General features: G+C 38.9%; 1 protein-coding gene across 1 annotated transcript in view; it reads right to left on the bottom strand.

Annotated features, from left to right (window-relative positions):
* Positions 1–3,435: 3,435 nt before the first annotated feature.
* CTDP1 (CTD phosphatase subunit 1) overlaps positions 3,436–15,419 on the bottom strand; it is a 115,728-nt gene continuing 103,744 nt past the window's right edge. The window contains 1 exon segment of the mRNA XM_050890840.1: positions 3,436–4,470. Within this exon segment, the coding sequence (XP_050746797.1) occupies positions 4,329–4,470 (142 nt within the window). The 3' untranslated portion in view covers positions 3,436–4,328.

Raw genomic sequence — 15,419 nt, 5'->3', positions numbered from 1 at the left:
AGCCTAGGGTATGCAGCTGCAGCAAACCACCCTGCTGTAGGTGATGCTGCCTGGGGGATCAGATACTGCTGCCTCCTGTTCCTCAGAGAGGGAGGGGAGAGGAGGCTGTGCGGGGCACTGGGCTCCAAACACTTCTGAAATGACAATAGAAGGTGGTATTGGATAGGAAAAACAAATGCATAAAAAGCTTGTGTGCAGGTAGTGAGAACTGGGACCTACTGGATAAAGACAGTGATGGGAAAATGTTACTTCAGTGACGGAACTGGGCACACGATGGCTAGGGTTCACTGAAGAACACAAGGAAAGGAGACAAGCCAAGACGAGGTGTGGAGTGGCCCACACGGTGTACATAAACTTGAATTGGACAAGGAAAAGAGAGAGGATTTGGAGGCTCTGCTGAGGAGAGAAGCAAAATAAATAATGCACAGCCTTCCTATTTTAACTTTTGTATCATGTAAACACACCTATTTTTTTTGCGGTATCAATTTGACTTCAAGGCTTAGCTACCAGGGAACATATCTACTTTAAAAAAAAAAAATGTTTTTAAGAACTTGTATGTGCACTTTTGTTTTTTAATTAAAAATGATTTACGAATGTTTTCCTTTTGGCTAAGCCTGATTTAATAATTTATGGGAGACTTCTTATGCTGAATTTTCAGCTACATGAAGAGATCCACTTCCTTAACAGGACCACTATATATTCATTCTCTGACTTGTCATCTACTGCAATGTTCACTGTAGCAAAATTAGGCAGAGCTGAGAAATCTTTAGGTACAGCTCCAGGTTTGTGTGTGTGTATTTTCACGCTTGTAAGACAGTTACCTATTCTGCAAGCAGTAGTGCCAAGAAGGAAACTTGAGACTTTCCACCCTCCGCAGAGGATGTTACTATCTAACACTGAGAAGACTTGAGGGCCCACTCCACATATGTACAAAATCCGACAGTGAATGTATTTGCATGCTTGGAGTTTTTCACATCTCAGCGCGAAGCGACACTGTTCCCTCGTCTTCCCCCTCCCCAGCACATGCACAAAGAGAAAAGCTTGGCCACTACCCGATGCTTTTTGCTTTTATCACGGGTCCCACTACATCCCCTACACAGAGCTGTGATGTCTTCCCATTCTCTTAAGAACTGCTGAGGGCAAATCGAGACGGAAGAAGTAAAACCGCTGGTCTTTAAATTGCAATGACTGCTCTTACCTGTTCTTAAACAACCTTCAGACCTTAGGAGCCATCTTTCCTGGACAGCAGCGATAGCACACGCTCAGAAAGCTTAATGAAGCAAGGTGTGCTGTATGCCCCTTCTGTGCTCACTTCCACGCCTGGTACCCCTTCAGGAACCAGCACTGCTCAGTAAGTTCAACAGCCTCAGTGGGAGTCTGGTCTTTGCTTCTGCTCTGAGAGAGCCCTTCCTGGCAGCAGGTCCTTGCTAGCTACCTAACATACAGAAGTAGGTCAAGAAGATAGGATAAAACAATTAGTCAAGAGATGTGGGTCACTTAATAAAGAGTTAAAAGCCATTTCACAAAGCACATTTGTTGCCTTTCCCAGGATGCTCCTGCATCTTGAAAAAAGGATGTTAGTGGGAGTGAGTGACAACTTCATACATCAAGAGACTTCTTGCTGGCAGGTTAGCCAGGGCATTTAACTAATCATGTATTAAATTTCAGTTTCCATTTCTCTCCTGCCCGTGCAGAGAGAGAGGCTGGTGACCAGTTTACTAGATACACCTGCCTGAATGAGCAGGAGTCTACTTCTAGACAGAAAGCAGGCTCAATGCCTTCTGGGTTGCTCTGGCAGTGAGCAATGGGTTGGTGCCTCTCAACCCCCCCCGTACTAGGTCCCCCACCCCAAGGACCTGAGAGCAGGCGTTGTTAGAGCTACCTGAATAATTAATGTCAAAATAAGAATCGTCTGTGTCATAATGGTTGTTAGAGAACTGCTTGGCTTTAATTCTGGCAGCACACTGCCTGCTCCCGGGGCCTCTGTGTGCAGTACCAATTGCAGTTTTTTGCAGCTCCCACAGAGGCAGAGGAGTCTTCACTGGCACCAGACCCCTACATAGATGCAGCTCTCAGTCTGGTGGGGAGCCCTCACTCAGTGTTTACACAGAGGTCCAGATGATATTGGGTCTAGTGGAGTGCTGATCGCTTTTAGGACTCCTGCCCAGACACACATAGCACCAGTTAAACCGAAAGCGTCAGCCATAAAATAAAACTGGGAAGAGGATACAGCCTTTCGCACCAAAAAGCTTCTCAAACTTTACATGTATGGAATCACTCCACGAGCATTATGAGACAGCTGCCGTGCCGGGGACGCAGCATCCAACAAGCAGCTTGAACCAAGGCGGAACATTGCTGAGCTAACAGCAACCTACTCAGTTTTGCTCGCTGGCTGTGTTTACATTCAGAGCTTGAATGCTGCCACAGAGCTGCGTGACTGGCAGAGATCATCAGCCAGAACGAGCCTCTGCTGAAATTTGGGCTGTCAAGTCATTTGCAGCATCGCAGTGACCCGAAAAGTTGGTATTATTTCAAATTATTTCAACTGGGTTTAATTTAAGAAAACACAAAACGTACCCCACAAGCCCATACATTTTAATATTTAATTGCAAGGAGTCATCCTCTGATAGCTGGGGAGGCTGCATTTAAGTTGCTGAAAAAAAAGTATTCGACTTCCCGTTTTACAAGCATTAGTTGTCTTCTGTTATACAATGCAACTCACTTGGAGACATCCTGCTTGTTTTCATGGAGAGCTACAGCAGGCAGGTCACTGTAGACTTCAGCTATGCGGTACCTGTGTAAATGTCCAGGAAGTCTAACATTATCCCACAGAAAACACTATTTTTGTCTTGTGGATGCTGACCATGCATTCTGAAGTGGAAAAGCAGTATTAATCTGAAAAGATTCTCCTATTTTCTCAGTCTTCCTTTTATTGCCATTATGAAGCTTTGAAAACTAGGCTGTTATTTGTAAACCAGCTGAGATTCTATTGTAATACTCTGTTTTACTGCTAAGTGGCAAAATTAAGTATTTCTGCACCAGAAAGTACTTCCTTTTAACCATGACATCTGAATTAATGAGTCTTCTTTTGCAAACATGTTTTAAAAGCATTTGTCTCTCCAGTTGCTAACAATTGAGAATAAACCATGGTTTTAGCCTCAGAAATTCAATACCAGAGCAATAACTCTTACAGTATCTTCAGAGGCCAGTCAAAGAGACCTGAGAAAATGTCAGAATGTAAGAGTTCAAGTACCAAAGAAAGGGAATCTTCTGAGCCAGTGTTTCTCTTCTCTGCCTCAGTTACCTGCCTGAATCTACAAATTTGCACCTGCTTTCAATGATTTTCATTATTTTCATGCAGAGTAAAGGAAAGATAATACAGAAAGGTGCCTTGTATTTGATGGAGGCAAATGAACAGGAAAGGGAAACAAAGCGTACAAAATGAATTTTTATTAAATGAAAGAAAATCTGTTTTGTGGGTCAAATATGAAATAGAATATACAAAAACTTTACATCAGATCTCTTGTCAAAGAAATTAAATCCTATCTAGACTGAAGTAGCACTCGTTCTTTCCAAGACAACACGAATGGGTGAATATGCTTCTTATGGCAGTACAGGATCACACAGTATGCTGTGCTAAATTTCCGGTTACAGAGAAGAAAAGTTAAAAATCTAAACGATGTCCCTAAAGAACCCAGCTATTCCACAAAGTAACTTAAAAACATGAGTTTTGATCATTATGTATTCTCTTAGAAGCAAATGACAGGTGGGTCAAGTGCAGAGTTCACAAAGCTTGCATATCACATTCTCTTGTTTCTATACAAATATAAATCGTTCTTTTTTATTTTAAAAATCCTTTTATATTTGATAGCATTTATTTGTGGAAAAGGATGACCAGTTCATCAGGTTCCTGTTGTACTACCCAGACAACTCCATCTCCTTTATCTCCTCCTTTTTTTTGAAGACCGTTACCCATAAACCACAGACTGCAGTATTTTTAAAAAGTTGCTGTATGTTTAATCACAAATCTTTGTATCACTGTCCTGTATATGAAGGTTCTGCAGAGCTCCTCACATGTCTTTGGCATAGCACACCAAGTCCCATTTAATACTTTTTTTGTTTAAAAAAGTATATTTTCCTTTAGTAAAACACCTTAAAAACATCTATTTCCGATTTTGTAAAATAATGCGTCGCCTCTTGTGTTGCTTTGCAAAATATACACACACATTTTGGAAAAACATTGAGTACTGACATAAGGGACTCATCTGAAGTCCGATCTGTTTATGAGAAGTAAAATATAATTACAAATTCCATCTTCTGCATGAATGTCACATGAAGTCGTTCAATTCAGCTTCAAGCGCTGCTGCCATTTCATCCGCTTCAGAACTGCTTCCTTCCTCATCTTCATTGCTAGATTCTTTACTGGATTCACTGGCAGCATCATCTTCATCCAGTTTGCGCTTGTGACCCCTGGAAGGGTAGACAGAGAATGTCCATGAATTGAGGTATCTCATTGCTTATTAACACAGACCACTATTTAACATGAGAAAAAAATGGGGCTAAAGGACTCAACGTTTTTTCAGGTCTAGACAAAAAGTACAGCACTTGCTTTTAAATGAACGAACAGTAGTTAGTTCACACAATTTATTTTTTAATTGCTGTTATTTACTGTCAGCTGTAGGTGCAAATAACAAAGTACTGTTAATTTTGTTTCTCCCATTCTTCTGAACAAGGAATGAAAACAAAGTATAAGACTGTTTGAAAATAATGAGTTGACTTACTTTCCTCTCGCATCCCAAAAGAAAGAAGAAATCCATCATGTGAACGAGAGATTACCAAAATACATTCTATGTTGTTATATGATTTTGAAATATTAAAGTTTCTGGTTTTTTTATAAAAATAAAACCTTAACTGATTAACCAAATCTCACTGCACCAGCTTCTACACTTTCATGCTTCCAAACGTAGGGGTCTCATTCTTCTCTTTTATGTCTCTTTGGATTAGTACTGCCAGGCTGAACAACACATTTCTTAGCATCTCTGGAGAATTAACCAGTTTAAACAGGAAGCTGATGCGCACCATACCCTGCCAAAAGAATCATGTTCCTGGTTGTGAAAGATCCCCAAGGAAAATCTAACGCTTCAACTGGGACATAGCCATAAGCAAAAGAATTTGGATTTGTGGAATCCTAAAATCTCTTTTCCTTGCCAAAAGGGAATTTATATCAGACATGTACTTCTGAGACAAAAATAAAGTTGAGACTCTGCATTGCATAGAATTCATAACGAGCTGTAGAAACACCTTCAAAATCCTTCCTTGATCATTTGATCAAATTTCAAGCAGAAAAATATATGCAAAGGGAGTACCTCTTAAATAACTGTCCTTTTCATTGCTAGGTGGGGTTTCATTAAGAAAAGAATGCATCCACTTGTGATCATGAAAAATTAATAAAATGATCTTTTATCTTTTAGCAAAAAGCAGTAATTTAACAATGGTCCTTAAATTACTGCTTTTTGCTAAAAAAAAAACACCCAAAAACTAGAGAGAGTACAGAGAAGTGGCATATAGCAAGAAAGACCTTCAATAAATACTGACTTGAACAATGTATACCCAAAAGAAATAAATACAAAGATTAACAGTCAAACTTGTGAGCTTGTAAGCAACACTGAAATACAAAGCAATTTTTATTTATACAGACATTCTTATTGCCTATTTCCCAGAAACATTAATTCTCAAGAGCCCAGACTGCTTGATTCGTAGGCTGGTTGAGTGACACCTGACCTCCCCTGTCTCAGCTTTTCAGGGAGATGGACAAGATGGGGTGTGAAGTCAGGAGGGGAGTCTGAATCAAAATGGGAAGCGAGTAGTACTTTGTTACCCTGTTTTTCCCTTCTGCTGCACCAGTGGGACCAAAAGATACACTGCTGCTGCTTTACTGAGTGCTTCCTCACAGTGATGCTAGGTGGGTTCTTCTGTTCAGCATAGGGTGGCAGGAGTAATACTCCAGGGAGGTAAGGCTGAAGCCCTGGGATTCAGTCTGGGGTCTAAATCTCTAACAAGGAAAAATGGGATGAGGTGAAAGCATTTCCTGAATATTTTGCTATTGAAACTCAAATGTGGCCTGCTGAGGGAGTTACAGGGCACTAAATGCAGCCTCATACACAATAAAAAGCAGTTTCTCAGGCATAACACTGATTTCCATGCAGCCTACATTTGCACGCAGTTCGGATGAGGAAGCACTCAGACTAAAAATGCCCAGTTGGAAGAAATTTTAGCACATTTCCATTAAAAACTATACAAATGTATGGAGCTTGAGTTTCACTTGCTCACTTCATGATGATTTCAGCCATCAGAGATACAGCACTATTTTAGGCACTAATGATACTATTAGCTAGAGAAAAGCTAATTAGGAATTAAAGAAAGCTGAAAAAGTCTTACTCAGCAAAAGAAAAAAAAGTTATGCATATTTAACAAGTAGTGGATAAGAAGTATACACATAGTGCTAACCGAGAAATAAAGATAAATAAAGACATGGAGGGAATCTATAGCACAATGTTCACAGCTGAAAACATTCGTATTCATCTGTTTGTAACACTGCATCTATGGAATCTGATGGTATCTACCAATTGAAAAATAAAATTAACAGTCTGACAGCTATAATTTACACATATGAAACATGTACACACAACCGCAGATGATATATTAAAGAACGTGGCAGGACAAGCAGGGTTTTAGAGCCAGCCCAGATACTGTGAGTTTGCTGGCACCTAAATCAATAGCAAAGATCCTGTAGAAAAAAGGTCTATGAAGAAACAGTATCTCACTGCCAGTTGATTATTTCTCAAAAGTGAGGAACAGTTCATTTACTAAATAATTAAGGCAAAGACTAGCAAAATTACTAATTTATGCAACAAAGCCACATTTTTCTTTAAATCTACTCCATAGCAACTAGATTTTAGTGAGGACAATCAACAAAATACAGGGACCTGAAATACTTGGTGCAACTAGTTAATTAAAGAATGGAGTTCCAGTCTACAAAAAGACTTTCCAGAACACTTTAAAGGACAGTCCTGACATATTTTCATCCCTCATTCGGTTGTATTAAACAGTACCTTTGGAAATGCAAAAGACTGAATATGACCTATTTCGTCAGTTCTTGTTCTTTCAGCAAGGCTAGAATGACAGCTCTATTCAATCTAGATATGAAAACTTCCTCAGTCATGGGGAGGAAAAAAAAATCAAAAACAAAAAAGAAAAAACAGCTAAGTATTAGTCCTCTGCTAGAAGAAACAAAAAATCTCTCGAGAATATGAGTATTGTTCTTATTAAGATATAAACACCTTTCACTATTTGTGTACTGTAAGCTGCAGCTTCATAGCTATTCCAAAAACATTTAAATGAGTATTACGAAATCAAATGCAAAGCTAACTCTGATAGAAGTATGGAGGAAGAACATCAGTAACACAGTGCTGCAGTTTTTATTTGCAAATTCAGAAAAGAGAGATAACGTCCCATTAACAATTTCTGTCTTCAGAGAAAAGCAGTATAACCCCATGGCAGCATATCTATTAACATAACAAACAATTTAAAATTTATATTTTCCTCATTATTTTGTGCTCACTCTTTGTCATTTCCAGTTTCAGAGCCATACTGCATAACACTTGAGTGGAAATGTTAAGCACATACAGGATTCCTTCTTAATATTTAGAGAAAATGATTCAGCAGTATGTTGCAGGCTTCCATTAGCCTGATTTGCATTTTTAAAAGGAATTCTGCTTGACTGCTATTAAAAAACAAACACATGGATAATAACTGAATATCTTTATCCTCATAAATGAACAATTAAACTTTCCAAAAGACTGAATGTAGAACTTTAAATATCTGACAGCTCTGTGAAAAAACTTGTACAATTCATATTTTCTTTGCCTTTGCATTAAGTATTTTTCCTTTGTACCCAGTACTAGGAGGCCCACCAGTTCATGTGATGGAGAAATCTTTTTAAAAGAGAACTACATTTTAAAAAAACATGTATTTAAATGAATTATCAAGATATTTAAACTACAAGTGTAATTCATAATGATATTAAAATAAAAAAACTACTTGTAATTATACATGTATAAAAGTTATTTTTAGGAAAATTTTATCTCCAGAATGCTAATGAGAAATATACTTAGTTGTATTGCAAATGAAGAGACAGGAACAGAAGACATTACAAAGTTGCAATAGAGCATGGTGTATGCATGTGAAAAATAGCATAGGAAAAATTATTGAAAATAAAAATTTATTCAGTTCTTGATCTGTTAAAATGATCACTAAAATATGATTGCAAAGTACAACTATAGGTCAAATGAAAACTTCATTCTTATAATTTCACTTTAAATTTAGTTCTGTCCTGGTTTCAGCTGGGATAGAGTTAATTTTCTTCCTAATAGCTGGTACAGTGCTGTGTTTTGGATTTAGTGTGAGAATGATGTTGATAACACACTGATGTTTTAGTTGTTGCTAAGTAGTGCTTATCCTAAGTTAAGGATTTTTCACTTCCCCATGCCCTGCCAGCAAGCAGCTGTACAAGAAGCTGGGAGGGACCGTAGCCAGGGCAGCTGACCCCAACTAGCCAAAGGGCTATTCCATACCTTAGAATGTCATGCCCAGTATATAAACTGGGGGGAGCTGGCTGGGAGGGGTGGATCGCTGCTTGGGCATCGGTCAGCGGGTGGAGAGCAACTGCGTTGTGCATCACTTGTCTATTCTTGGGTCCGATTTTTATTTTTTTGTTATATTCCTTTTCATTACTATTATTACTATTATTATTATATTTTATTATTATTATATTTTATTTTAGTTATTAAACTGTTCTTATCTCAACCCATGAGTTTTCCTTTTTTTTTCCAATTCTCCTCCCCATCCCACTGGGAGTGGGGAGGACTGAGTGAGCGGCTGCCTGGTGCTCAGTTGCTGGCTGGGGTTAAACCATGACAAGGTCACTGAAAGAGCCATAGGGAACAAAGCAGTGACAAAAAGTCCAGTATTTGTTGCTTCTATCATCTTAAGGCCTTAATTTATAGTTAGCTGAAAACAAATAATGTTGGAAAAACCATTTTTTTCTATTAATTGAAAAGCAGATTGTTTCTGGTCTGTTTTGCATCCCAATGGCACACTTTTAAGAAATACAGTGCTACATTAAAATAGAAACACCTAATAAGCAAAGGAACTCAAAGGGCAACATAACCCTTGTTTTGAACAAAGCAAATCTAAACCTTTTCCAAACCTTGTTTTAACTTGCAAAAGAAAACTACAGCAAGTATTTAAATAAATGTTCACATGTACTTTAAACTCCAAATACCCATAATCCCCATCCCTACTCTGATAAGAAGTAAACTTCTAAATTATTGCAAATTGACCTGATTTTTTTCAATGGCTCCTAAAATTGGTACAGTAACAAAGTAGAGTCTGCAGACTAAATATGTTTAGTCTTTTACAAGCAATCAGCTTATAGCATTGACATCATAAATCAGGACTTAAATTTGGTACCAAATACAGTCAAGTTACTCTCTAATGAGAATACTCAGATGGCAGCCATAAGCAGTTTGGAAGGCAATGGTTTGAAAAGGGCATTTTGAAACAGTTTGCTGCCTTCCAACAGCATTACAACCCTGTAAGAATACCTACGCTGCCCCAGGCACACCTCTGAAGTCTGATGTGGAAGGTCTGTCCCAGTTTCCATACGCACCTAGCCCACAGCTTTCTGTAAACTCCTTCCATAATGGAGAGAAGGCGATGCTGAGTTTAGTAATGCAACAGGAATTTGACTCCCTTCCATAGGAATTTGACTATGAGAACAATTTATTTAGATCAACTAGTTCTGTGGCAATGTCCTTCAGTTATTATGAATTAGAGCTGGTAAACCAGGAAAACTGTTCTTCAACCAATTTTGAAGATGCCAGCCCAGTACTTGGCTAACAAGGTTAAAGGACGTGAGATCTGAGAACACATAGATTGAAAATCAATGTTGTAGGCATTAATACATTACATAGGACAGACAAGATGATTAAATTTTCAGGGAGATGTTCCAAGTTTTGCAGTTATATTTTCTTAACATGGGATACATGGCAACATCTTTTACGTACGCTTGATACAATAGTGAGCAATTGTCCATAGCAGGCCTGTAAAACTCGGGTGTCTACCCTCTGGCAATTTGTCTCATACATCTGTGCAGGAACATTGAATTTTCTGTACTGGTGCTCCTCTCTGGCCCTGGCATTGCATGCTGCCAAGCACACAGCCTTAAAAGCAACAAATAGCACCAGCCCCATATTGGCAAGCTGGAGTGTGTGTTTTTACTTTACACTCGTGCTATGACAAACAGGACAATATTTAGTGTCTCAGGAACAAATGCCAGACACCTCACATATTTCCTCATGAACTCATCCAACGTTGTCTGCGGGATTACAGGATGATCCAGAAATCTAATATGCAGAAAAATGCACAGAGAATGTTTATTGCACAGCCCCGGCGTGCAGAAAGAGATCCTGCAGTTGGATGAACAGCATGCTTTTAACGCTCTTCACAAAAACGTCTTTGCAGAAATCCACCAATTCCAACTGACAGCTCCAAAATGTATTTTAACTAACACAACGGTAAAGTGAGATCTAATTAAATTCTGTACAGCTTCAGTGCCTTTCTGCTTTAAAATTTAGCACACCTGCACACTATTCTAATGGTGAGAAACTATTCTGGAAACTTTTAAAACTACTTTAACAACAGCTTTATAGTTCTCTGAAGTAAACACTCAATGTATATCTAAATTAAAAGGAAGTTTTTAAAGTCAGGAAGTCATAGAAAATTTAAAATAAATTCAGAAATTACTACAATGTGTCAACAAGGATATTTTGTAAATTTTGCTAAAATCATCCATTTGGCGAGGCTGTGTTTTCCTGATACTTAGACCAACAGGAAAGTTTAATAACAAAAAAACCACCGCAACTCATTGAAAATGGTTATTTCTTAACAATTAAACATTTGCTTAGGATATTTCAAAAACAAACAGTGTAGCAATAAAGCTTTAAAATGAAAGACTGTGCACTGAACTAATTTTCTCTGCACTGAACTAATTAGATACAGATAATAATTAAATTGGATAATGCAAAACTGAAAAGTTGAATCTACAATTTTGCTTATATAATTAAATCACAGATAAATAAACTATGCCTCTAAAATATTATTTGTTATTTTATTAACTTCAAGTTGTTTAAAATAATCCACGTAGTTGTTATAAGAAGACATTTACAACATGCAACATTGACTATTTCTTCAAAAGGCAAATGTGACAGTGGCAGTTTTGTATCACATAACAAATACTCTTGTCATTGATTTGTAGAGGAAACAGAAAATTAAGTATCCTTTTCAATATGTGGAATGCCAGACTATTACCTGACACTTTCATAATGGAAAATGCACAGATGCATTCTGGCATATCATCTCTTAATCCTATTGTAAACAAACAGAAACATGATGATCTATTCACCTTGCCTAAACAACCTCACCCCCTTTCTAGATGACTGCATTTGAATAACCTCCCATCAGGGGAACAAGCCAATATTCAGACAAAAAATACATGTCCATCAACATATCAATATTTTTAAAGCTAAACCAGACCTCTGCTGTTTGAATCAAGTTCTCTCTCCAGCTTCTTCTAGTTTACAAATATTACCCATTCTGACAACAAATGTCAGATGGTAGATTTATAGCTCTGTAGAGATTCTCGGTAGCTCTGGGAGGCGGTAACAGGAGATACCAAGGATCAACAGTGAGCAAAGGAAGCTTCAAGCCTTCCTTTACCAGTGCCTAATGGGTACAGTACAGCAACTCTACCTGGATTTGGTTTGAAAAAAGTCCTTTGAAAATGGTGTCACTCAAATTAATTTCTGTTACAGGAAGCATTGCAGGAGATAGTCTCAGATAGCGATGAAGTATAACATTCTCACTAGAGATTTAAATATGAACTATTGTTTTAAAAAATGTAGCATGCAACAAAAAAACTAAGATGAAAAGTGGGCAAAAAATGTAAGACGTATGAGCAATTTAGAAAATTCAAAACCGTACATCAAAATAAGGAGCTGGAAAAGAAACAGCATCTGATTTTTCTCAGAAAAGTCAAACTATCTTCATTTTTCTCACACGAGCATCCTGTGTGTGTGGAGGTACCCCTGTGCCAATGCAGTGGAGTACAACTACAGTTTAAAGACCCAGTGCTGCAAAGTAATGCTTGGAATTCACCTGCCCTGTCATCCTGGTTGGATTTGCCAGCATCACCCAAACGCTGAGAACATTCTTCAAGATGCATCATTGGGCATCTTAACAAATAAAGGTATAATTTAGCTCATAACACACTGACTGTGCTAACCAAGGAGTCTGGAAGTAGGATTTGGTATTCTCTTACTTATGTGGTGGCTGTTTAAATTAGATATTCACAGATCATCTTAATATGTATGTTAATACATATGTTATGGGCTACACTAAGTTATATTGAAAGCTAAGATGACTTTGTCAAAGCTTTTAACTCTGATTTTTACTAACTCTTCTATTACTTTGTCATTGTTTTCAAGAAATGATTGAGATTAAATTGCAAAACCAATATCCTTCTAGGATGTTCACTCACTGAATAATGGCTTTGCTCATGAGAATATTAACTAAGAACATCTCTGTTTCATCATAAAATATCAAAAATAACACAAAACACATCACCGACTCTGTATGGATACTGGTAACACTGCCATCTCCACTGGAGCACAAAAAAGACCTAAAATTCCTTTAAAATGTTGCACTCCAAGGGGGTAAAATACATACCCTGTTTCCACGCAGCTATATTCTTTCATGAAATGTACTAGCTCACTCCTGCCAAAAAGGGGAAGTCCTTCATCCTCCTCACATTCCCAGATGATTTAACTGGATACTCCCTCAGTTTATGGGCTCTGCTGCCTGCCTAACGGTGTGGTAAGCCAGTTAAATCCTCTAGCATAGCAAGTTGTTCACTGTCTTTCTAGTTAGCTTTCAATGAGTATTACCTCATTGTGCAGGTGTTGGGGCATTAGAGCTGTTATCAGGGTGCAGGTGATACTGTGGTACTGCTAGGAATAAGGGAGTGAGATTGCCCCGTCTGGCAATCAGCTGCAAGATTTGCTCCTCTGTATCATACAACGTTTTGCTGGAATATTACGTTCCTCTGCTACTTCTGTTTCTTTATCAGAAAACTTCAGCGCTCCCAATGGCAAGACATGCTATCTTGGCACTCCCCATCCCCCCACCTCCTCCTTCCCCAAATTCCCAACTCTGCCAGCTTAGATTTTTCTTTATTTATTGGTAGAAATTTTATACAATAAGTCTTTTCCCCATGCATTAAAACAGGACTGGGAAGACTTTGTTTTGGAGATACAACAGCAGTGAAATACAAAGCTACGAAAAACCTAGAAAATAGTTTATCAGCATTAAGAAGTTGTATTTTAAGTCAACATTTTGCTTCAGCCATTCCAGTATGCTTCAGGATGTTTTAGAAGAGCCAGTAAGTTACAAAATGAAATGACATCAAGGCAGGAAGTCATCTCTTGGTAGAAGAAATGTTGAACCTAACTTTGTTAGAAATTTGGGCTAGAAATTGCTAGGTTTCCATGAGAAACAGAGGAAAGTGGTGTCAAGGCTTGATTTACAAATAAGAAAAATTTGAATTAAAGTTGTAAGAGTATCTGACAGAGGTACATGACTTTTGCGTCAGTTTTATAAGGTTTGCGTAAACGATATATACAGCATACCAATACATGCAATATGTTCAAAACAGAATGCTATCCATCTTTCTTTGACTGTGTAATACTAACAAACTCCCTAAAAAGTGGGTCTACATTCATTAAATTTGGATCTCTACAATACTGGGTCACTGAGCATCACAAATTCAATCTGGATCAAACTGGCATATGCCAGCCTATCTGCCAAATCAAATCACACCGCAGAGAATTCACCGTACCTGTTGTTTTCACACTAGCTAAGATATGACAAACTACCCAGCGCAGCAGATCGCAGCTCTGCTGCCTAACAGTACTTGATCCCATCTACAGTCTGCTCTACAATTTTTTCTGTCAATATTTCTGGTACAAATTTGAACTAGCACAGGCAGTTTATACTTGATCTTGTACTTTCTGTTGTGCAGTTGCATATTTTTTTGATGGTGCTGTCCAAAACCCAGATTCACTGTATTGTTCAGCTGCAGCCTTTCCTCTAATGAAGGAGAAGATGCTTCATATCTATGATCAATCCAGAGTAACAGGTTGCTACTGAGGCTGGTCTTATCGATGTAGTGGTACCAGCCATAGGCTCATATAAAGTATGATTATCAAGTTACCTGGATATATGGATGCACGCAAGAGGAATGTGTGAAAAGGTGTTTCTCTGGGCCCCAAATGACTACTGAGAGAGTCACAGTACTTCAAACATGTAACAAAAACTAAGACTGCAACAAGTTGTTCTCTTTCTAGTTGCTATCTGAGAACGAGATAGCCACACTGGTGCAGGGACAGGAGCAAGGTCTGACATGCCAGGCAGGGGCCTGATGGGAAGAAAGACCAGACACTTCCCTCTGCACGACTTCAGGAATAAAATCACTTTGCAGGCCCTCTCCCAACTGACTGAGCATGCTCCACAGCTGAACTGTCTGGAGCAAGGACTCACTCAGATATACCCCTGCTCCCTTCCAGCCTGCACAGCCAGGTTACCCTCGGGGGGGTAGTGCACGGGTGCAGCCGTGGCAGAGAGGAGAAGCCTGGCCACATACCAAGATTTTGCAGGCAGTTCTGGCCCCCCAGCGCAGGTGTGGCTTACCCACCCTTGTTAACACCTGGAACACTAAAAACCTTGTTGTCAAGACTTTCAGGTATTACCATTCCAGACACAGTGGTCTGAAGTGAACAGCAATGTCAGCTGAGAGCCGTGTCTTATATTTCTGTTGATTGCGTCTGCAAGCTCTACAGGTCCTCTGCCTAGTAGGAATATATTTTGTATGAGCATTTAACATGATCTGGTTTGTCCGATAGGTTAGTTCACTGTAACTGGCAAAACAAATACTGTCAGGTATTCAATTTAGTTTTCCAGTAAATCTTTCCTGGGATAGCTAAAGGCACACTCAAGCCACACTGGTAGTTTGAGAAATGGCAAAGCAAGGCTCTGAACAGGAGATGTTCCCTTCAGTGAACGGGGACCTCTTCTGTGCAATGTGGTGGCAATATGCTTGAGCCACATGGCAAAGGACACTTCTGCTGCTGTGATATCTATTGTGGGGTGGGTGTGGTGGGTTGACCCTGGCTGGATGCCAGGTGCCCACCAAAGCCGCTCTATCACTCCCCCTCCTTCACTGGACAGGGCAGAGAAAATAAAAC

This window comes from Gymnogyps californianus, chromosome 2, assembly GCF_018139145.2.
Source record: "Gymnogyps californianus isolate 813 chromosome 2, ASM1813914v2, whole genome shotgun sequence".
NCBI classification, from domain to species: Eukaryota; Metazoa; Chordata; class Aves; order Accipitriformes; family Cathartidae; genus Gymnogyps; species Gymnogyps californianus.
Note: the sequence above shows the minus strand (reverse complement) of the source record. Positions and strands in the feature narration are given on the sequence as shown.